Raw genomic sequence first — 24,662 nt, 5'->3', positions numbered from 1 at the left:
AATTTTAAATTCTAAAAACCAAAGCAATAAAGCATAGGAATTAATATTTCAGGCAGCTAAATTTTGTTACTCTGGCTCCAGACCAGAAGGATTGTTCTGTCACAAAAAGAATGCCATGCCAGATTTAATCCATTTTTTTCTGGGTTTTGATTCACTTTGAAATGGAGATTGTTATAGATGACAGAGGATTCAGATTTTACTTTTATTTAACACTGGGATTTTAATAACAGCAGTTGCAGGCCTAATTTCGTACATATCACACGGTTGAATTTACCTCTTCAAATTAATTCCTGTCAGAGTAAATTTAGTGTGTTTTGATTTGTGTATAATTATTGTTTTTATTACCTGCGGGCTAGCCACCAGTTGGAGTCATATTAAAAAATCTAAGCCACTGTGCTGAAAATTATTTTTAAAAATGTTGATATCTCTTCTGCTTTGGAGAAGCATGGACTTTTTTCTGACCACTTAACAATGCCTGTGAGCTTTCTGTCTGCGTGTAGTGGAATTCTTTACCTACTGTTTGTTTGGGTATATTAAAAGGATTGCCAACCCCTGGTATGAAGTGCAAAAGAAGTACATATCACGAGCACAAGGCACAACTGTGAATGACTGAATGTATCAAGGTACAAGAGAATCTAAACTATGTGGAGTATTTCAGAAACGGTACCTGTAGCTGTACTGAGAACAAGCACTGGACATACTTATAAGTATTTTTCTTGGCTACTCTGTTATTACATTAGAGTGAATAGAATTTTGGGAGTAATATTAAGATAATTTAGATTGAAGAGAGAACCACTCTTGCATGACTGGAAATACCTTCAAATTAACTTGTCCATAGACAATCTTTACTGAAAAATGCTGTTCAGAAAAGAGAGAGAATCTAGAAATTTTGACATTTATGATTTTTAAATTGGTTTAAAACAGAAAACTGAGAAGGAGCATCTGGTACTCAATCATTGGTTTAGAGTACAAAGCCATAAATGAGATGTGTGCTTCCTATTTCATTATTTTCAATAGACTTAAAATGGATTTTAATGTATTCAGACCTTTTATTTAACAAAATGCTAACAGTATGCACGTTTAATGCACTTTTCATCGCCTTTGTGTACTTCAGCTTTATTCATACTATCACCGTTTATGATCTTGAACTAGACAATACCAAAACTTACACACACCGTAAAACGTGAGCAAGTTCAGTGCTTTTAGTTTAACTATTTCTTGCATATTGGAACCTGAGTTTTTAAAACATATTTTTTAGGTCTTTTTAATGCATCTTTACAAGTTACTCTGCATTTTCTTGGTGGTCTAGTGATATTGGTGGGAAGTTGGTAAATTGTGTACCCTATTAAATGATGAGTTTGCTGCCATGATCACAGCCATTTGCTGCTTACTTGGCTCCTATGGAGGCCTAGTGGGTTATTCTGATAAGAGTGCCTATTGCTTTGAATGATTTATTGAAGCTTTTATCAAAAGAGCATTTTAAGACTGCATTACATTAACCAGTAGTTGCTTAGCAGCTGCATTACATGGACCAGAATCAGTACAGCAGGCTTGATATCTGTCGTGAACTAAAATTTATCATTCCATCAGTAGACTACAAAGACAGCGCGGCAATAAGACATGTCCTATTGGCAGCAACAAATTATTTAAGGTGTTTGTAAAAGAATTAGAGACTGAAAACTCTCAGAGAAAATATATCTTTGGTTAAATGTAAGCAAAATCCGGTTTTACGGTGGTCACAAAGAATATTTTTTATTATTTATAATAGAAAATCCTGATCTCAACTTAACATTTCACAGGCCTTTTTCTTTCTTGCTCCCTTTCCGTTGGAGCCAGAGCTGGTTGAGAATTTTTCATTAGTGTTTTTTCAGCTGAAAAATGTGGTTTCTGCAAGATCAACATTTTCCCATGGAATTCACTTAAATTGCTCTTTACTTTGTATCTGGGAAAACTGAATAAAACATTTCAGTGCAACATGGATCTGTGTTTACCTAAGCTGTTGTGGAGAATGAATATATGAGACACACTATGGGCTGTGCTCCCTGGCTGGACCATGTCTCCCAGGATGCACAATGATCTTCCCCTCTTGTTGATCTTTGTACTGTATCATGGGAGATTTTTTCCCCCTCTCTTACCTCCTGAGAATGTCCTCTGCTAGCATGTGGGATCACAGAATAGGAAGCTATAACCTGTTCAGGAAAGCAGAATCTTGCATATTTATGTAAGTAGGTTGGAAGTGTCATCAGTAATCTTCTAGGTTTGCTGGTAGTGTTCATCATACGATTCTCTGTATTTTAAAATATTTTAATATCACATCAGAAATGGGGTTTGAGTTGATTTGAAGTAGTGGCTGCTGTTTTGAACAGACAGCGCAATGACATTGTGGAAATGGCACTTTTATACTCAACAATAGATCTGCTTCCCATGTGTCATCCAAGTTATACCTTCTTTCTGTACTGACAAAAGTAGAAAGTTTCTAATATTTTTACTTTTATTACAGATATACAGAAGAATGAGACTGATTGTTTTGTCTCTTGCATCAACAGAATTGTTAACTAATCTTTATTTGCAGAATTCTCATTCCTGGGGTGATGCAGGAGCCAGAAAGAACCCAGCTCGACCTTCAGATGGCAGGTTGAGTTTACAACTGGCATTTAGGGAAGAAAACCTGTATTCTTCTGAGCAAATGTCATATGTAAGCTATTGACACAGTATACATGGAACTCTCTAATGTCTTCTTAAGATATGTCTACTCTTCAATTAAAAACCCATAGCTAACCCTTGTGAGCTGACTCAGGCTAAGGGGCTTGGGCTAAAGGGGCTGTTTTACTGCTCTGTAGACTTCTGGGCTTGGGCTACAGTCCAAGCTCTTCCCATCCACACCCCCTTCTCACCTTTCAGGATCCTAGAGCCCAGCCAAAGCTCCGAAGTCTACACTGAAATGAAAGAGCCCCACATCCCAAGTGAGCTGGCAAGGGCCAGTCATGGATTAATTGCTGTGTAGACATATCCCTACAGTAGACATGCCAAACCTGTGAAAAAACTGCAAAAATTGGGCTTGTTTTTGGCTTATTTTGCTTGTGAGTTGCTTGGTGGCTAGTTTTGGCTTGTAGTTTGTTGCGTCTTTTTTTGATCAGCTCCGGGGAGGTGGGGGGGGAGAGAGTCAGGGGTGCACAGCAGGCCCACCACAATCCCAGACTGCACACTGGATGAGATCTAGTCACATAGAGTGTTGGGGTTCTTAGGGATTGGCTTGTTTTGGCCTTGTTTTGAAATGGGATTAGCTTGATTTTTGGCTTATTGTGAAAGTCAGTGTGCTTATTTACCATGTGAAAGTTGGCAATTGTGCCCTACAGTTACTTTTCAGGAGTTAACATATAGATGCCCCACATATCAACCATGAGGGTGAAGGAGAAGTAGACAATAGCTATGAAGACTTTTGTGTGGAGAGTAGCAAAGACAGAGAGCTCCTCTTTTCCAGAAGCGTCCTCCTCTTATGTGTTGGAGACATGAGGATTAAAAAAAATAAAGAAAAAGGAAACAAAGGATGAAATTTGTGTTCAATTTTCATTTTGTTTTGTTTTATATGCTTATTTTAAAACAACTTTTCCCAGTGTTCTGTGGGAGATATTTGGTTATGAAAAGATCTTTTGATCCACCTAAATTTTTTGTAATCTAATGTAGATTTTTATTGGGTACTGTACCCATATTGTATCATCTGAATCCATCTCCCTGCCATTTGGAAATTAAAAATGGTTATGAGCTCGATGCAGGAATTAGTGGGTGAAACTATGGTTGACATTTATGCAGGATGTTAGACTAAATGATCACAGTATTCCCTTCTGGCCTAAAAAACTGTGAATCTATTAAGAGTAGGGATATTGGCAGCTTTTGCTAAAGTTATGTGCAGTATGCTGCTATTGTGGTCCCCTCCCCTACTTTCTGACAGCCTTCTTGGAGAAGAAAAGAGTTCTAAGCTTGCACAGTGTCAGCTTCAAATCTTGAGTTCTCATTCCATTGGTTGCCTTGTCCCTGTAATTCTGGAAATTCCCCCAATACTAATCTATATACTGAGTGCTGAATTATATGCATTTAACGATGGTATTCATATAGCACATAAATGGTTGGCAACATTAAGAAAATATTTGGCAGTTTAGGAGGAGAAACATCATGCAGGGTAAAATCACATCTTTATCAAGTAGCGATTCTGCTCATCTCATGAAAATGGAAAAACATAGTAATTTTACAGAGACATGACTATCCAAGTAAACAGATATTAAGTAAATTGTCCTTTCTGTCAGTGATACTTAATGGTCTCCTTTTCATTCTGTTTGTGATTACACTTTTCTTCAGCAGTCTCCTGTCTCACACCCAGAAGGCCATATCCTGTAGCCCCCATCTCTCCTTGCCATTTTCCCCTTTTCCAGATCACTGGAATATATATTTAACACTAGTCCAGACCAGAACTTTGACCATTTTTTCCTGCTTTTTTTCTGTCTCTTGTCAGTTGCTAATCCATATCATTGCTGTCTTTCTCACCCCATGACTACTTAGTTTTCCATAATCATATGACTGGAAGGGACCTTGAGAGACCATCTAGTTCAGTCCCCTGCACTTGTGGCAGGACTAAGTATTACCTAGATCATCCCTGACAGGTGTTTGTCTCACCAGCTCTTAAAAATCTCCAATGATGGAGGCTCCACAATCTCCCTAGGCAATTTATTCCAGTGCTTAACCACCCTGACAGTTCGAAAATTTTTCCTAATGTCCAACCTAAACCTCGCTTGCTGCAATTTAAGCCCATTGCTTCGTGTCCTATCTTCAGAGGTTAAGAAGAACAATTTTTCTTCCTCCTCCTTGTAACAACCTTTTACATACTTGAAAACTGTTATCATGTCCCCTCTCAGTCTTCCCTTTTCCAGACTAAACAAACCCAATTTTTTCAATCTTTCCTTATAGGTCATGTTTTCTAGACCTTTAACCATTTTTGTTGCTCTTCTCTGGACTCTCTCCAATTTGTCCACATCCTTCCTGAAATGTGGCACCCAGAACTGGACACAATACTCCAGTTGAGGCCTAATCAGTGCAGAGTAGAGCCGCAGAATTACTTGTGTCTTGCTTACAACACTCCTGCTAATACCTTTTTTGTGAGGGGTTTGTCATAAGCTTTTTGGAAGTCCATATAAATCATGTCAACTCTTTCTCTTGTGTCCACTCTTTTGTTGACATGCTCAAAGAATTTTTATAAGAGAAGCAGGATTTTCCTTTAAATATACTGGTTTGTCCCTATCATACTATGCTCATTTTGGTAGTTTATAATTTATTTTTACTTATCATTGCAGTCATTTTACCTGGTCCAACTTACTGGTTTGTAAATCTCAAGATCGTGCCCAGTGTCTTTTTTTAAAGATGGGTTCACATTTGCTACCCTCCAATTCCTGGAATAGTAGGACCCCAAGAACTCAAATGTTATTAGTTGGGCATCTCTGGGATACATTCAAAACGACCTGTGTGGCTTCTCTCCAACTGCACTTCACGTGTGTGTTTGGGGGAAAAGAGGATCCTAATGATTTTTGGGAGGGAATAAGTTCAAACTCGGCTCAGCTCCTCCAATGGCTTTTATTTTGTGTCCTCAAACCTCATAGTTTGACTTAGTCAATATGGAGGCTGAATGGAAGCTGTAGAACATTTTCCTCTTTCAGAGAGACATGCTGTCTTAAGGGCATGCAACCTTTGCTTCTTATTTTTCTATAATATTTTCTTATCCTTTTCAGATTCAGTCTTCAAGAGATTTAGGTCAGAGAACAAAAGATATATGCTACCTCTACAAAGACACTTATTTTTCGTCAGGAGGTAGCCATCACTTCATTCTACCTCTGTTTCTTCAAAAAAGGAGCTGATGAAGGATTGCCCAAATATTAGAAGGATGATAATTTGTTCAGAACATCGTTTCCAGCATACAGCTCATCTGTTTGTGCTCTGGGAAGATACTTAAGGAGGGGGAGGGGATTAAACTGTCAAGAACACTTTGGCTACATGAGTCAGGTTATGAATTTAAGAGGCATACTGGTCTGAAATTCTTCATTGTTGGTTTAAAATCAGGGCTTACTCTGCCATAATAGCCATATGTGAGCAGAAAAGGCAGAGGCCACAATTGAGGAAAAATCATAGGGCTGCCATCTGGAAGAATATTAACACCTATACCAGATGGCATGGACTGGCTGTAAGTTTCTATGGACAGTGAGAATAGTTAGACTTTGGAAGTGTCTCCTGGGGTTCCAAGCAATGAGCAAGAGGAAGTGGGAGTCTGAAGACGTGAAAAGTCTAACCTTCTATTGGCTGTTACTGCCTGAGTAACAGCTACAGGTAAACCCATCAGTTCAGATTGGTGGATCTGAAACTACATTTTCAGGCAAGGAAATTACCCTTTTGTGAAAGGAAGTCCATATATTCAGGAATAAAAATCCACCATGGTTAAGAGGAAAAAGTAATATATACTTAATATTGACCTAAATGACATGTTACTATGCCAAGAACATTAATATACTATAGATATTAAGAATACAGAACCACATGTACAGTATGGATTTTAAATATTTTTATACAATTGAGTAGCATTGTAGTGATTCATCTTTTTTCTTGATTTCATTGTTTGTTTCTGCTGTTTTGCTGTGTTGGTCTTGGCTCTTCAGCCTAATTGATTGCTTCAGCTACTATGCTTGATTGTTCTAGTCAGTATTTGCTGATTTGCCTGTTCGTTTGTTGCTTGGACTTAATGATATTCTGCTATTACTCCCCCTTGGGTCTCTCATAATTTCTACTGTGTCAGTCTCCTTTCTCCAAGTCTTTCTTCCTCTTCTTCTGCAATCTCTTTCTTCCTGTCCCTTTTTACCCTCCTGCTGCTGCTGCTCATCTCACCACCTCCACTTCCCTCTCTCCACCTATTCTCATTCCCATATGCTGTCAAATACACATCTGATGTTCACTTCCTCCTCACTTTCAGTAGTATTTGTGCCAACTTCATCTGTCTCATTTCCTGCACCTTTCCTTGTCACCATCTCCGCCTCCTCCCTTTCAGACCATATGTCCATCCCTGCCTTTCCATTCCATCATCTTCTCTCTCTAGAATACTTTCAACATCTCAAAGAAGATTACTGTCATCCACTGCTTTTTCTTTTCCTACCTCCTTTTCCTGGCACTCTCAGAAATCTGGATTCCTCCCTTTGATATGGCTTATACAGCTGCTCTTTTTGTCTCCGATCTCATCCAAATGTAATTACATTCACAAAAGAATGGTGTTGCCGGCACCCAGTGCCAGAGGCGAGCAACAGCAGGGAGTTCGCTGCCCAGTATGCATCACCCAATAATCACAACGGGGTGGAGAAGCAGAAAGGTTTATTTGAAGCTTCAAAGAAGGTACAGGGAGATTAGAATCTCAAATCCTGCACACAGAGCAGGAAGTTACACAGGCTTTTATACATCCTTTCTTCAGCATACTTATCCAATAGCAAGCTGCCCTAAGTATCCATATAGCCAGCCAATCCAGTTACCAGCTAGTTCCCTTGTTCTCTGTACCATCTATTAAACCATACATAAAGCTGCTTTATTCAGCATTGTTCTTCCATATCTGCCCTGTTTGGCCTTGTTTAGTTTCAGGCAGTCTGACTCTGCAACATATTGTTGCAGATCCTCAGCATAACTGCTGTGCGTGCCTCTAGGCGGGGGGGCCAAGGACACTTGGGCCTAGTGCGCATAACTGCTGCGAGTGCCTCCAGGCGGGGGGGCCCAAGGACACTTGGGCCTAGTGCGAGGGGGCTTCATCAACACTCGTGGTCTTCCATCCCCTCGAGTTATCTAGTGGCCATGCCCAGTGTCCCCAACAATGGGGTGGGGGAAAAATAGTGGGTGGGGGGAAATTGGGCTTCTCTTCAGATCTTGTTGCTTCCTGCCATTGCTGAGTTAAGGCACATGCATTACTGGCCTGCATTTAGGACACCAGTTCCTTGCATCATGTGATTACAGTGGAATTCTCTGCTTTCATTTTAAAAATGATGTAATGTACCTGCTGGGTACATACTGTGTAAACTCCCAATGCTACATCTAACTGTCGGAGGGTTCCACAATACCTCCAGCACAGAAAAGAGAAGTACAACCAGATATATGAGGGAGCCAGAGATTGTGAGTGAGCAGGAACTTTGGAGCTGGCTGTGGAGGGTAGGCTGGATATCTGGTAGCTTGAGATCTGGAAGCATAGAGCTATGACTGGGGGCTTGAGCGCAGGACCAGTATGCACTGTTGCTAGAAGGGGGCAGCAGTAACTGCAGCAGATAACCAGGAGTGGCTTACAAACGGGGGGATTGTAAAGATGGGCTTGAATGAGAGTACAGGTGATGTTCAAAAGGACTGAACTCTGGTTGGGTGATCTTCAGGCCAGTGTATGATTGCCACCAGGAGCGGGTGGTCTGGAGTGAGTATCCTTTGCACTGGGCCTGAGGAACCCAACGTTTATGCCTTTGTACAGGACTGCCTGTAGAGAGTACAGTAGGAACTGTTGAGTTTATCACCTCTTCTGTGTTGTAACTAAAACAAGTCTGCCTACCGTGTTTGCAGCTTATTTCTGGGAGACCTAGTAAAGAAATCTTCTCTGTTATTTGAAGTATCAGTGATCTAAGGAATCCGCTTAGGGCTAGAGACTGAAGAGCCTATAGCATTTGCTTCTCAGGATGTGATATAACCTATTATGCTACTAGAAGCTGGCATACCACAACTCTTACTGTGACACCCTGCCTAGGGGTTGGTTACAATACGTTTGTAGCCCTTAAGTTTGGAAAGGTATACTTGAAAATGTGACCCAAGTATAATAGAGGCATTGATGTCTGTCTGAGTCTGCAGACAGGGTGAAACAATAGCTCTGAGAAATGTGAACTTGTCCATTCACCTTAAGGAAGTGATTCTACATCCAGCAGTAGTGGGGAGCCATGTCAATACTACCACAAATGAGAGGACTGTGTATCAAGAGGAATACAGCACAGCATTCATGGCTCACCTGCCAAAGAAGGTACACCTAAGTACCGGGGGACCCCCTGCACCCATCTCTGCCTCTCTAGAAAATGGAGCCCCAGACTGCTACCACACTCTGGGAGGAGATGGGGACTCCTTGACACTTCCACGCCAAGAAGGGGGTGGGATTTCAGGGCAGGGCCTATATCATTGTTGACCTAAGGCCCTATACTGCTTTAATCTAAACCTTCTTCCTATGTTTCTTTCTGGCTCTTTTCTCATCTCCCTCACCATGTAGTTGTAATCTGTTCTGTCCTGACCAGCATCCTCTGAGTTCTGACTTCCAAATCTTTCCCTCTTTACCTATACCTCCATCTCCCTTTTTACTTCACCTCTTAACTCAGTTGTGTTATGTACTCTTTTTTGAACTCTTCTCCAGCTCCATCCTGAATCCCTGCTTATTTGACTTCCTTTCTCTTTACTCCACCAAAACTGTTCTCAAGTTTTCTAATGACCTTTCCTGACCAGATCTCTGGGCCTGTACTCCATCATCATTTTCCTCAACCTCTCTTCAGTTTTTGGTTTGTGAGACTCTGTCCTCTCCTGATTCTCCTTCTCTCCCTTTGATTGCTCCTTCAGTGGCTCTTTTGGTAGGTTCATCTCATTGCCAGTCTCATAAGTCTTCGTTTTTTTCATTTTCTTTTTCCCTTTAGAGCCCTTCTCTGGGTGACCTCATTGACTCAGTTTTAACTTTATGCAGATACGTCACAAGTCTGTCCAAACTTAAGGAGTTTCCTTCCATCCAACCCTGCATTTTGTCTTATCTCCCTGATCTCTCCTGCTGGATATCTTGGCACCAGTGAAAGATTAACATGGTCAAAACTCTGTAGAGTTATGTACAGGCAGCCAAAATTGTCATCCAGGCTTTAATTGTCTAATTTTAATTATTGTAATATTGCAAATTAGATGGCTGTTTTTGTTTTTGTTGAGGCTTTTGTTTGTTCTTATATTTAGCTCTTAATATTTTCTATTTTCCAGAATGCTCTAGTGTAGTGAACTACACTGCTAACATTTCCTCAGCGTAAAGTTAAATTTGAATTTTAAATTGAGGAATGTTTTTGGTTAAGGGGAAAAAGATAAAAACTGATATTAGAAGGCACTGCATTCATAAGGCAGCAATGAGTTTTTTAGGTTTTCTTATTCCAAGTGCCAGTCATAAATTCTGAATTGTAAAATGATCAGTCAGCTTTAATATAAAAAGTACTGCACTAGTTACCAGAGAATTTTTAAAGTATTCATTTCCAGCTCGATCATGTCTAAGAATTTAGCTGAACAATATTTATATTTAGTTAGTGTAGGAATTTGAATCATACCTTCTTTTGAGTTCTAAATATGGACCATGTTTACATGAGTGAATCATAAGCATAAAACTTAGCTACAACAAAATCTTTTTGCCAGAGGTGCCTAGGCGTACATGATCTTGATTTTAGACTCTGTGCATGACTCTGAAGAGTTGTGTAAAAAGTTCTCAGAATTTTCGCAGCTTCCTATGATGGATAAGAACATCAGAGTATACTATTATTTTTCAGTTAGTTCTTTTTAAAGTGTTGTAAAAAGTAAAACTCAATGTGGTCAGTTTGCGTGAGGTAGATCTTTCCTAGGGATTTTGTTCATATTGGTTTCCCTTAATTGATATATGACCTTTTGGCACTTACATTAGTGTGCTTTTAAAGAAGTCCCAAACTTTTATGTCATGTTCAGTACATCCGTTTTTATAAACCTTTCTTGTGATGAATATATTTTTAAATTAAATAGAAGTACAAACAGAAAAGTTGTTGCAGAAATGTTTCTGTACTCTTTATACGTTACTTTTCTCATATATATTTTAAGCTATGAAAAAGTTCTCTGGAGGAGATATTCTACATAGTGCTCCCCCCCATCCCCCTTTTTTTTTTAAAAGACCTTGCGTACTAGTAGTTGATAGTGTTTTTTCTAGGTTTACATTTATCTTTCTTTCCTCTCTTCTTTGAGAAATTAGTGGATTTGTAGGTTGTTGAATAACTGAAGTAAAGACAAAATAACTTTAAACTGCACTTCTGGACATCAGAAATTGTCCTTGCCAATGACATTTTTGATGATAAAAGATGTTTTTCACTCAGAGCTACTGAAACCTATGTTCTATATAAAAACATTGGACACTGCAATCTTACTAAAGTTCTTTAAAATACAGTTACGTCTACAGTGATAACATTTCTTTCTGTCAAATGCTTGGTATTTATCTAACACTCAAGATGAACACATTAATCAAGAGCAAGAAGGCACAAGTATGTTATGCTACTTCTCAGAGAAGTTGTTAAAGAAGCTTCTATCATACCACATCAGATTTGTTTTTCATGTATTGCATATTCAGTGTAACATGATTTTTCTATTTGTCTTTTGTCATTGTGTTTCCTTTACCATTCTTTTCTACCTTCACATTAGTTACTATAGAAAAATTAAGAATCATAGTGTGGGTTCTGTCTAACAGTCTTGCTGCATGGCCAGCAATCTGATCTCAGAGTTTCAGCAAGGAAATATCCAGTTGACACTTATGACATAGTTAACTTTAGAATTGGGGGGAATGTGTTTGTTTCCTTATCAAGGGTGTTTTCTTTTGAACATGTTTAAGTTGTTGCCTTTCAGTACAGAAGTGGTACGTCAGATTATTTTCATCTGTTTTTTTTAAACCTGTTAGAGAACACTAGTTTTAAAAGTGTTTTAACTTAACTATTCAGTATGGTTAAAACAAAGCAAACCCTTATTTTGTTTTAATATTTCATTCGATATCTTACATGCATCTCTAGATACAGTCACATATAATTGCATATTTTTATGTGCAATTCTACCTGGCACATCTTTCAAGTGAGAACCTTAATTGATAGCATGGGGCTGTAGCTCATGTCATAAAAACTATTGATCTTTTAGGTCTGGTGACTTGTGATAAAGAATATGAAAAAATCATGTTAGGGTTTTGGGGAAAAAGGCAAAATAATGAATTTATAGAATTATAAAATTAATGAATCTTAATCAAAACCACTAAGAGTTATAACTCTTTGTAGCAGATATAGTCTTCCGCTGTGCTCACATTGTTGAGGAACTAGCACAACAGCTGTTTACTATCACATCCACCTGAAAAAATCCCAAAGTATCAAGCCATAAACAGAGATAGCTAACAGGAGCTGAGAATGTGGTGTGGACTCTCCACTTTGAGGCAGCAGGACTTGGTGAATGGTGCATTTGGTCTGTGTGTGAGTTCTGCATACCTGGGTCCTGTAGGTGGGCTGTGGACTCCTCAGTATGCAGCTGAAACAGGTCTGCTTGTTGGTGTCTTGGTAAGAGCTGTGTGGCTCTGATCCTTGGATTTTTGATCATCCTCACTGTTTGCTCTGAATGTTTAATTGCTCCCTGCTGGTGAGGGATGGAGCTGAGCTAAACAGGAAGACTTGGCATAAAAAGTCACTTGGTAGGCAAACTTGAGAACCATGAACAGAAGCAGCTGAAAGGATAGTTTGAGCTGGTATGCTAATGCGACAGTGCCCCCTCTGGTGAGACTGAGCACTACACAGAGTCTGCTCGATCTGGTGGGGCAGTCAGTTAGCTCCTCTTGCCTGAGACCCTGTGTGAGTCCATTCTGGGCTATAAAGGGTGTTAGTCTTTGTCCCACTGGGGTGTGCCGGTTTCTCTGTATACTTGGTGGGGTTAGCTGGTCCTCAGGGAATCTAGAAACCCCTTTGGTTCTTAGGTCTCTGAGGGAATCAGTAGGGGTCTCAGGTCCACCCACCCCAATGTATTCTGGCCCAGGGCCCTATAATCAGACAGGCAGAATCAAGCCTCAACAACAACTCCTGATGTGCCTTGAGCACTTTCCTACCTCTGTTGGCTCTGTAGGCTTCTTCAGAATGTAGAGCCGGTCATCCCTTCTCTCAGGTGTTGTCTTTGGGTGGTTTCTCACCAGCTTGCTGGTAGGACTTTCCTTCTCCAGCGTGCTTGCTCCTCTGGCAGCCATCTCACCCCTCTTCTTTTCAGCTTTTATTCTTCCAGCTGCTGTGAAAATGCTAGTCAGCGCTGACTGGTGATTACAGCATTAACTCCTTGGTTGCTTGGTCAGCATGGGGTCTATGCAGGGATGATAGTTTTGCAGGGAGTTGAGAGAGAGGGAGTGTGAGAGTCCTTCCTACCAGATAGAGCTCTATGTTCAGTTCCACAAGGGCCAGCAATGGAACAGTGGTTGTGATCTGCAACAGATGTTCCATGTTCTCTTTCCAGCATGAAGGGACTTCCTGTGTACGGAGTGCAAGTTGGTGGCAGTACTGGAAGAAAATATTCTTAGATTAGCAGGGCAACTGGAGACACTATATAGAATTGGAGAAGTTGAAGAGTTCCTGGACAACCTGGTTGGGAAACATCAATACCCTAGACTGGCAGAAAAATAGAGCTGCTATCCACCAAGGAACCAGAGAGAGCAAATCAGACAGAAGGCTTGGCAACTAATAACCACCAGAGGCAAGGGGATGAGGTGTCATTCTACACTTCTGGAGGCAGATGAGAATGGGCAAGCTCTGGCCACCAGAAAGAAGAGGACCAGGAAGAATTCAACACCAGTAGAAGTTTCCAATCAATAATAGGTCCTCAAAATGGAAATAGTGGAAGATATCTCTCAAGATCCATCAGGATCTTGAATGGAACAGTGAGTTGTATGGGGAACACCTGTGGATGGCTGCTTGACCTGTAAGAAAATCAACCTTGCCTACGAAGAGATCTCAAACTATCCAAGGCAGACAGATGAGCTTTGTTGGGGATTTTGTACAAAGAAGAATTGAAATACCATTCTTTAGAGGACAGGTGGACAGCGGGACGGTGTGTTGTCTTCCCAGAGTCAAGACACAAGATGTCACACTAAGATTGGATAGGCTTCTGAAGTTGATGGGCAAGGATCCACTGGTGATAGTTCATATTGGCACTAATGACACTGTGTCACAGGTAATACACATCTTCAGGGAACACAGGAGTGCAGAAGCAGAATGTCCAAGTGATTGTCTCAGAGCACTCATTTAGCACCTTTGATAGCATTCACAGGATCAGCCTATGACACATTCAGCGGGCATATGGAATTCCTTTTCCTGTAATCAGCGTCATGAAAAGCTTCTATTTCAACTTACATGGAATGTTGTTCAGAGTGAGCTCAGTTTTGAAGTCAGAACAGGAGTATGTCAGGGGTGTGTCATGTCTGCAATCCTCTTCAACTTTGCCATCGACTGGGTAATGCAGCGTACAAGAGAAGACAGGCCAAGAGGCATTAAATAGACATACTTCTCATCCCTTGAAGACTTGGACTTCGCAGATGATGTCACTCTCCTATCACATACCTGACACCATAGACAAGAAAAAACAACTTGGCTGAATGTGTTAAGTCAGCAAATTGGACTGAAAATCAACCGCAATAAGACAGATATCATGACCTTTAATATTGCCTCACCAGTAGGGATAGAGGATTATGTTCTCACCAATGTAGAAACATTCACATACTTGGGCAGCACCATTAGCCAGGATGGTGGAACAAGTCAGGACATCCAGAACACAATCAATAAAGTCAGGAACATTGTCAGGAGCTTAAATACAGTCTGGAAATCATCAAAATACAACACCAAAACCAAACTTAAGATTTATCAGAGCTGTGTACTTTCAACATTGTTATAGTGCAGAATGCTGGGGAATGAGAAAGTATGACATGTCAAAACTGTCTTCATTCCATACAACCTGCCTCAGAAAAATCCTGTGTATCTTTTGGCCCAGAACAATCTCAAACCAAGATCTATTGACACAGTGTAGCCAAAAGGATCTGAGCACCATCATTGCCAGGAGGTGTTGGAGATGGATCGGTCATGTGCTTCGGATGGAAACTGATTTCATCACCAGAGTAGCAATAAGATGGACACCCGAAGGCAAGTGAAAATGAGGCCGTCCGAAAACAACATGGCGAAGAGCTGTGGAAGCCGAGCTGAAAAACCTGGGGCAAAGCTGGGGAACCATTGAAAGACTTGCCAGAAACAGACAGGAGTGGAGGAGCTTTGTCACTACCTTAACCGACAGAGGCATAATAGGAACATGACGATGATGACGACTCATTTAGTACAAAATCAAGAAGCTGAAAATAAAATTAATCAAGGGACATAAAGAGGAGAAATTATTTAATTGACTGCACACCAGTGTTAGCATGGGTAACAAATGAGGAATTGAAATTTGTGAGCATAAATTTGATATATTTGTTATTGAAACCTGGTGGGATGATTCACATGATTGGAGATTTAAATCAATGGTTATAACTTATTTAGGCTTATGCTCAAATAAATTTGTTTGTCTCTAAGGTGCCACAAGTACTCCTTTTCTTTTTGCGGATACAGATTAACATGGCTGCTACTCTGAAACTTATTTAGGATGGATCAACTGGGCAAAAGGAGATGGGGAATGGCACTTTTGATAAATCCAGCATTAATTGTTTCTGAAAAGAAGAAAATTATCTTGGATGCTCAATGTCTTAACAGATAAAGCACAAGATGGGTTATTAAGTGGTTTCTGTTACAGGCCACCAAATCACACAATGTAACAGGATGAGTGGCTCCTTAAGCACCCATCTATAATGTGTAGGAAAACAAGATGTGTAATAACAGGGGACCTAAATTTGAGTGACATGATGGAGGTCTTATGCTGTTAGTACTAAAACATCCATGGAATTCCTAAATAGGAGAGATAACAATTTCCTAACAAAAAAAGTTGCATCCAACATGGGGGAATTCTATATTGGACCTCATCATCTTGATCGAGGAACTGATGACACAACTAAACATTAGTGGTAGCTTAGGTACAAGTGAGCATGACTTTGATAATAATGACTATAAATCAGAATCTAGGAGTTGTGGCAAATTAATAAAGGAAGCAAAGGGACACAAAGAGAAATTTATGGCCAACTGAATTAAGGGCAGTAAGAATGACTTTAAGTATATTAGGAACAAGAACAACAAAAATCCTGATGCTGTATTGGTTCATTACTAGATAGAAATGGTAAAATTGTCAATAATAATGTGGAAAAGGCAAATGTGTTCAATAAATATTTCTGTTCTGTATTTTGGGCGGGGGGGGGGGGGGGAAGCAGATGATGTCATATAACACTCCATTCCACTAGTAAGAGTTCTTTATCAATCAAGTCCCATATCAGCTGCTCCATTATCTTGCTTGCGATTGATGTCAGACTGACAGGCCTATAAGTACCTGGGTCATTTCATTTACCCTTTTAAAATATTGACACAAAATTAGCTTTCTTTCAGTTTTCTGGAACTTTACTGGTATTCCAAGATTTACTGAAAATCAACATTAATGGTCCAGCAAGCTCCTGAGCCTGTTTTTTTAAGAACTCTTAGGAAAGTCCTTATTGTCCTTACCTCTAATGGCCAGAGATTTCTCCTTCTAGATTGTGGCAGAGCTCCTACCTTGTCTCAGTAGGTCCCACGCTTCCTGGCGGATTACGCTAGCCTCAGAGGTTCACTGTGACCCTCTACGTAGCCCTTCTCCCTCTAGAGGCAAGGGTCACAGCCTACTGAGCCCATGTCATCATAAGCCAGTAAGGAGGTCAGTGAGAGAACTCCCACAGTCTCTGTTGTCCCTGTGGGCTTATTCCAGAACAGTTTAGCCTCCTGTCCTGACAGGGGCCTGTCTTCCCCTCCCAGGAGGTGTTTCTGTAGTGGTGGTTTGGGGGGGAACCTGGGCCCGCCCTCTATTCCGGGTTCTAGCTCAGGGACCGTAATGGCAGCAGTTGTTGACAGCCGACCTTTCACTTCCAGAGTTGCTACATTTCCCTGGGCCACTTCCCCACAGCTCTCCCGCTTCTCTCTCTCAACGCTTTCTTCACCCTTACCTTAGGGCTCCCTTTCCAGTGGCTTGAGGATGTCTTCATTACCCAGCCCTTCAGCCACACTTCCTCTCCCCTGCCTCTCTTCAGCCTCACTGGAGTGAGCCCTTTTATAGTATCAGAGGGGCCTTAATTAGAGTCAGGTTTACACATTAGCTTAACAGCCTCACCTGACTCTTTGCAGGTTAATTGGAGTCAGGTGTTCTCATTAGCCTAATGACTTCAACTGACTCTTTGCAGGCTAATTGGAGTCATGTGTCTATTCTAGCCTGGAGCAGCCCCTGCTCTGGTCAGTCAGGGAACAGAAAACTGCGTATCCAGTGGCTAGTATATCTGCCTTCGACTACTCTGCTGTACCCAACTTCCCTGGGTCTGTCACAATATTCATCTAGGAACAAAGAAAGTAGGGTATACTTACAGGATGGGGGGCTCTATCCTGGTAAGCAGTAACTTTGGAAAAGATTTGGGGGATGTAGTAGGTAATCAGTTGAAGACAAGCTCCCAGTTTGACCCTGTGGCCAAAAGAGCTCATGCTTTTGGATGCATAAACGTTAATTTCATGTAGGAATGGAGCAGTTACTTTACCTTTATATTTGTTACTGGTGCGATTTCTACAAACCTCAAATATTTCACATTAGAATACACCTGAACAAGATTTTGAAGGTCATTTGCTAAGAAAAAGCATGACAAGGAAAGACCTTGCAGTGCAACAAATTAATCCTTATAATCTTAAAAATACAAGTGGGTGACGGTGGTTTATGATGTACCTTGGGCACTTTTCAGTTTAAAAAATTGAATACTGTGCAGGAATACTGTGTCTAGTTCTGGTATCCACAATTCAAGAAGGATGCTGATAAATTGGAGAGAGTTCAGAGAAGAGCCACGAAAATTATTAAAGGAATAGAAAACATTCCCTTTAGTGATAGATTCAAGGAGCTAGATCTATTTGGATTAAAAAGAGAAGATTATTGGGTTACTTAAGCACAGTTTATAAGTAGCTACATGGGGAACAAATTCAGTCTAGCAGAGAAAGGTATAACAAGATCTCATGGCTGGAAATTGAAGCTAAACAAATTCAGACCAGAAATGAGGCATACATTTTTAACAATGAGATTAATTAACTGTTGGAACAATTTACCGAGGGTTGTGGTGCATTCTCCATCACTGGCAATTTTTGAATTAAGATTGGATTTTTTTTATAAGATATTCTCTAGTTCAAAAGGAATTATTTTGGGAGAGTTTGTGGCCTATGTTATACAGGAAGTCAGACTAGATGATTACAGTGGTTCTGTCTGGCCTTGATATGAAGCTATATATCTATGATTTGTTTAAAAAAATGGAATCCGTGTAATCACTGACAAAACACAGCTTGAAGTCTGTGTAGATTATAAACAAGAAGGAGGTAATTACATACTTTGTCTAACATTACCCATGTCCCATTAAATTACCAGAGAATTGGTATCAGACAAATTCAGTAGTTTTCTTTTATCGTTTTACAAGTTATGGAATTCCTAATTAACCCTTTCCTAATTTAAGTTCCCTTCACTTTGTCTTCAGATTGTCACATATTGGCTGAATTCAATATTAGAGTCATTGAGCAGATGTTTTCAGGTAACTATCCATAGTGTGCAGCAGAAGTCAAAAAAGCTAACACTGTAAAGAACCATTAGGAAAGAGATAGATAATAAGACAGTAAATATCATAATGCCACTATATAAATCTATTGTAGTTCACCCTTTGTATGCTGCGTGCAGTCTTTGTTGCCCTATCTAAAAAAATATTAAAATTAGAAAAGATGTAGAAAAGGGCAAGAAAAATGATTAAGGGTATGGAACAACTTCGATGTGAGGAGGGAGTAAAAAGACTGGGACTGTTCAGCTTGGAAAAGAGATGAGTAAGAGTAATATGATAGAAATCTATATAATCATGAATGGTGTGGAGAAGGTGAGTAAGGAATCCGTTCACATGACACACAAACCAGGGGTCACCCAATGAAATCAGGAGGTGGCAGGTTTGAAACTAAATAAGGAAGTACATCACACAAACTACAATCAACCTATGAAACTTGTTGCTGGGGGATGTTGTAAAGGCCAAAAGTATAACTGGGTTTAAAAAAAAATTAGATACGTTCTTGGAGGATAGGTCCAGACATGGTTAATAGGCAAGATAGTTAGGGATACGTCCCATGATCTGGATGTCCTTAAACCTCTGACTTCCAGATGCTGGGGCTGGATGACAGGATAAATTGCTCGATAATTGCCCTGTTCTATTAATTTCCTCTGAATCATCCTGTCAGAGGACAGGATACTGGGCTCGATGGACCATCAGTCTGACCCAGTATGGCCATTCTTATGTGCCCATAAAATGCCATTCTCCTCAATTAGGACTCAGTGCAAAATTTCAACTTTATAATCCTAATAATTTCAGCACTAGTGTGGTTTAATTTTTAAAATTGTAGGATTTTTTAAAATGATTGGGGATGTGTATTATTTTCAGTCTACTCGTTCTTAAAAGCAGTTCACTTTTTTTGGCTAAAACTTTGCAAAAAAAAAAAAAAAAAAAGTCATATTTGGCCACAAAAATGTTAGGCCAAAATATGAAACACTCAGAAATGTATAAGCAACTGAAAATAGAGACTTATAGTAAAATAATAATAATAATAAAAAAAAATAGACAGCCATAGTTGTTGCTGTTGTTCCAGCTATAATGTATAGGTTTAACTGGAAAATTAAGTGACATGTACTGATACATCTTAAGGGTTTGGTTTATTCATGTATGTTTTCCAATTTCAATGAGGAATTTTGTGAGAAAGTGATTTATGCTGTTGGAACTGGAATGAAAGGAGCGGAAGAACCAGGAGCAAAGAAACTGCTAACATCTGACTCCCTATTAGAAGGATAGTTCTGTAGCAGTTATCACCACACCATTTGACACTCCAGAAGAAAGGGCAGAAGTTAGTTATCTTGCTTGTCTGACTATGGCATTCCCTATTGCAGGGGTGGCCAACCTGAGCCTGAGAAGGAGCCAGAATTTACCAATGTACATTGCCAAAGGGCCACTGTAATACGTCAGCAGCCCCCCATAAGCTCTTCCACTCCCCCCTGCCCCCGAACCCCACTCTCAGCGCCTCCCACCCTCTGGCAGCCCCGCCAGTCAGTGCCTCCCCCTTTCTCCCCACACCTTCTAATCAGCTGTTTTGTGGCATGCAGGAGCCTCTGGGAGAGAGGGGGGAGGAGCGAGGGCACAGCAGGCTCAGGAAAGGGGATGGGAAGGGGTTGAGTGCAGGCAGAGCCTGTGGCAGAGCCGGGGTTTGAGCAGTGAGCATCTCCTGGCACACTGGAAAATTGGCGCCTGTAACTCCAGCCCCAGAGTCGGTGCCTATACAAGGAGCCGCATATTAACTTCTGAGCCACAGGTTGGCCACCCCTGCCCTTTTGCGCTTAAGAACTTCCATGTGACAGTTCTTCTGAATTTATATCAGAAGAAACAATAATTTGCCTTCAAGACTTTTTTTCTCCAGACTACAACTTTTGTAATTTTGGAATAATAGTACTAAGTGCTCAGCATCCTAACTTATGTTTAAAACACCCTTTCTTCACCCACAATTTGTAGCTATGTGCATTGTGGGTTTTAACAATAGTTATTTTATTGGGTTGTTTTATTATTGTTTAACAAACTATTAAAATGGCATAAACAAATAGCAGGCACTATACAGAAATTATGACACTGCAGCACTCAGATTATGAATTGTTCCCTTTTTTATTTTATAGGCTTTTCAGACTAATATTTATGTTGATCATTGACATTTTCAGGCTATGCTCTCTGTACATGATACTGTTGCTCAGAAGAACTATGATCCAGTATTGCCTCCCATCCCTGATGATATTGATGAGGAGGAAGACTCAGTAAAAATAATCAGACTTGTCAAAAACAGGGAACCACTGGTAAGTTATCTTTCCTTTTGTTGCTTTCTTTAATAGTTATGAAAATGATTAAGATGGCTAGCATTACCTGGAAATATGAGTAAATAATCATTTCAAGTTTTTCTAGAATGCTGAGTAATGCACTTGTGAATTCCACCTTCACTTTACTGAAGTAATTCAAATGGGTGAGCTTCTTGTTGATATTCTTACTTCACGGTTGTTTTAACACCACCTGCAGGCCACTGAAATTAATGAAATATTCATTTTTAATCTTGAACCTGAACTATGAGCTTGTTCTGAAGAGCAAAGATGATAGGGAATCCCCAGTGAAATGTAGATGTTTGTCACAAATTGTTCTTGTTAGTATTAATATTGAGAATGTGACCTTTTGGTATATTGAAAAGGAGCATAAAACACATTTGTAAATACCTTGAATTGAAGTCTGGGCAAATGTAAGTTGTGTGTTGTTGTAGTTTGGATTAAAACACCAGAAAATTGATAGCTTCATGGGAATATCTGGAAGAATGAAATTAAACCAAGTATGTATAGGAATATTAAATATTATTTAAGGAATATTAAATTGTTGTACTGATTTGCTGTAGACAGTCATGTTATGTAATATATAGCTAATTACCCCCTTCCCCCCGCTAACTTGCAAATTCTTTGTTTTAGGTTATGCTAAAGGTTTGTTTCATGGAAAGAAATCTTGAAGAAATATCTGTAAAAGTTACTTTTAAAGAGCTGCAATTCTGTACCCAGGATGGTGGAAAGAGAGTGATGCCTGTGTTAGATATACAGTGGTAGCTTGTCTCAGCTGATATCTTAGTAATGCCCTCAGTCTTGACAGATCTCTGGCATCAGTCAACAAGAAACGAATTTTAGTATTGACTGACTCTGGGGGCCCATAGGTACAGTTAAAAGTTTGACCATATGGAAACATTTTACTTGGTATTAACATTCTAAATCTTTTTTTCCAACTATTTAAATCACATGCCTATTTACAAAGCTTTTCATTTTTTTTATCACATGAATTCCTTCTGTTAGAGAAGAAACTTACATTACGACTTAGTGTCAGGAATAGTCAAGAGGAGAAATTGTATCTACTTCTAATTCTGAGAGGTGTGAAAAATTGAGTATGCCATATAAAATTAGTTCAAATTAAATAACTTGTTTTTAGTATTAATTGAAAACATCATTGACCTGTCTGAGTCTATATCAATAGCTTTGTGTCACACAAGCTTAAAAATATAAAATCTCAAAATTTGTGCCATTTTCATAAAGTTTAACCTTTTAAAACACTTTCAAATTGCTTTGGGGCCAGATTTAACATGTAGCAGTTTTAGTGATCAGTAAATAAATATGGTCTCAAAAATTGTGATTTTATGTTATGCTTATTCATGTAAGTTGCTGTTTTTATAAAAAGTATCAACTTTGAAAAAGTAATGCTGGAAGGGAGATGCCTGGAAACTTATGTGAAACGTTTATAAAGTACAGTGTATTTTTCAGGAGCAATTTTTATGCATGGCTATCATTATGGAGAAAGGGAATACACTAACTAGACATTGCAAAGTGCCAGTGTTCCTTACTGTCTTAGAATTTAGGATTGTTAATGTTGGATTTGTGTAAACAAACACACAGCAGCGAAAAGGTGATTGACTTGTGCTAGATAGGATTAACAGGTAGAAACAAGCATGACCAGTGAAAGAAACTAGTTTTTGAAGCTGTGTGGAAATTTAACATTTAAAAGGGACAAATAGGCATTAATACACTCTTATCTAAAGCAAAGGTTACATTAAAAAATATGGGCCACATTAAAAATGTGGTTAATCGGAGTATTCATTTTCATACATTGCCGGATTGCTATACACCTTTATTTAACAGGCGAAGCATGCAAAATAAATCTGAAGTCTCTGACCTTCTTTACTCTTAACCTATATTACAGGCCAAACTTGTTTTGATTTGTTGTTAATCCTTGAAAAATAAGGGCTTATTTTGTTAATATTCTGGAACCAGCAGTATCCAGCAGATGAATGGATGGAGTAGTACTGCTCATCTCTATGAAACCAAGTGACATAAAAGTAAACAAAAAAGGGTCTGGCTCCTGGAGAAGTTGCATTAATGGTTCAGTACATTTGCATGCTACTTGCAACTGTACCTTTAACCACATTCTCAATCTCTGATCTCCATATGGTTTCCAAACTCCTTATTTCCCTTTTAAAAAATATTTTAAATTGAACTATGCTATTACACCTATATATGTCCCGTTTTGGCTAACTTTCTCCTTTGGCTAGCAACACTAAAAACATTTTCCAGACTCCCAAGATCCAACCTTAACTGTCTTTGCTTTTTAAAGCACAGTATGAGACGCTGCATTGCATGTGCCACTGAAAATACTGGGGCTCAACAATTCATAAAAATAAATGCTCTTGCCAGATTATACACACCACCTGGATTAGGCAGGTCTTGCAGTAACATGAGAGAAGCTTCTTTTTTAGTATTTCAGCAAAATCAGAAGTACTCATACATTTAAAAACAAATTAATTGATATTTGAGGATATTTTTAAAAACTATTATGGGCAAGGTTTGGAGACAAGTAGGAGAAGCCCTTGTTTTTCAAACCACTTTGCCTTTTTATAATGTGTAGTACATGGGCTAGCCTTGAAGGCCAGTCACAAGACTCAACTAGTGCTCTATAGTGGCTGCATGCTCACTTGGGCCTTGTCTTCCTTACGAATAAAAGATATATTCGTATCAATCATGACATATAGGGAAATGAAGACATACACAGGGATAGATTTAAACAGAAGGCTGCAAATATATTAAAGCTGAGGTGGGACACTATTCCCCCTGCCTACCCTATCTCTCTCCTATCAGCCATTTAAGTGGGTCCAGTGCCAGGTTAGAGGGCTTCCACTATATAACCCATATCTCAGGGTACGCTCTTTTCAGCCTGCCACCAGGACTCAGTTCACTTTTCTGAATAATCTCATTCTCCACCCACAAAGGAAGTAGAGGGTACCATAAGGGGACAATGACCCACAAAGGTCCAGAGTGACCTAGGCAAATTAGAGGATTGGGCCAAAATAAATCTGATGAGGTTCAACAAGGACAAGTGCAGAGTCTTGCACTTAGGATGGAAGAATTCCATGTACTGCTATAGGCTAGGGGCCGACTGGTTAAGTGGCAGTTCTGCAGAAAAGGACCTGGCGATTACAGTGGACAAGAAGCTGGATATGAGTCAACAGTGTGCCCTTGTTGCCAAGAAGGCTAACGGCATATTGCGCTGCATTAGTAGGAGCATTGTCAGCAAATCGAGGGAAGTGATTGTTCCCCTCTATTCAGCACTGGTGAGGCCACATCTGGAGTATTGCGTCCAGTTTTGGGCCCCACACTATAGAAAGGATGTGGACAAATTGGAGAGAGGCCGGCGGAAGGCAAGGAAAGTGATTAGGGGGCTGGGGCACGTGACTTATGAGGAGAGGCTGAGGGAACTGGGCTTATTTAGTCTGCAGAAGAGAAGAGTGAGGGGGGATTTGATAGCACCCTTAACTACCTGAAGGGGGGTTCCAAAGAGGGTGGAGCTAAGATGTTCTCAGTGGTGGCAGATGATAGAACAAGGAGCAATGATCTCAAGTTGCAGTGGGGAAGTCTAGGTTGGATATTAGGAAGAACTATTTCACTAGGTGAAGTACTGGAATGGGTTACCTAGGGAGGTGGTGGAATCTCCATCCTTAGAGGTTTTTAAGGCCCAGTTTGACAAAGCCCTGACTGGGATTATTTAGTTGGGGTTGGTCCTG

At 39.8% G+C, this 24,662-nt stretch overlaps 1 protein-coding gene across 6 annotated transcripts in view; it reads left to right on the top strand.

The window, feature by feature from the left end:
• Positions 1 to 24,662, top strand: part of MPP7 (membrane palmitoylated protein 7) — a 334,940-nt gene that overhangs the window by 218,819 nt on the left and 91,459 nt on the right. For all 6 annotated transcript variants that reach the window (XM_043541382.1, XM_043541383.1, XM_043541387.1 and 3 more), the window contains one exon: positions 20,755 to 20,886. In XM_043541382.1, coding sequence (XP_043397317.1) covers positions 20,755 to 20,886 — 132 coding nt within the window. The remainder of the gene's footprint in view (positions 1 to 20,754; positions 20,887 to 24,662) is intronic.

The sequence above is a fragment of the Chelonia mydas genome, chromosome 2 (assembly GCF_015237465.2).
Source record: "Chelonia mydas isolate rCheMyd1 chromosome 2, rCheMyd1.pri.v2, whole genome shotgun sequence".
Taxonomy (NCBI): domain Eukaryota; kingdom Metazoa; phylum Chordata; order Testudines; family Cheloniidae; genus Chelonia; species Chelonia mydas.
Note: the sequence above shows the minus strand (reverse complement) of the source record. Positions and strands in the feature narration are given on the sequence as shown.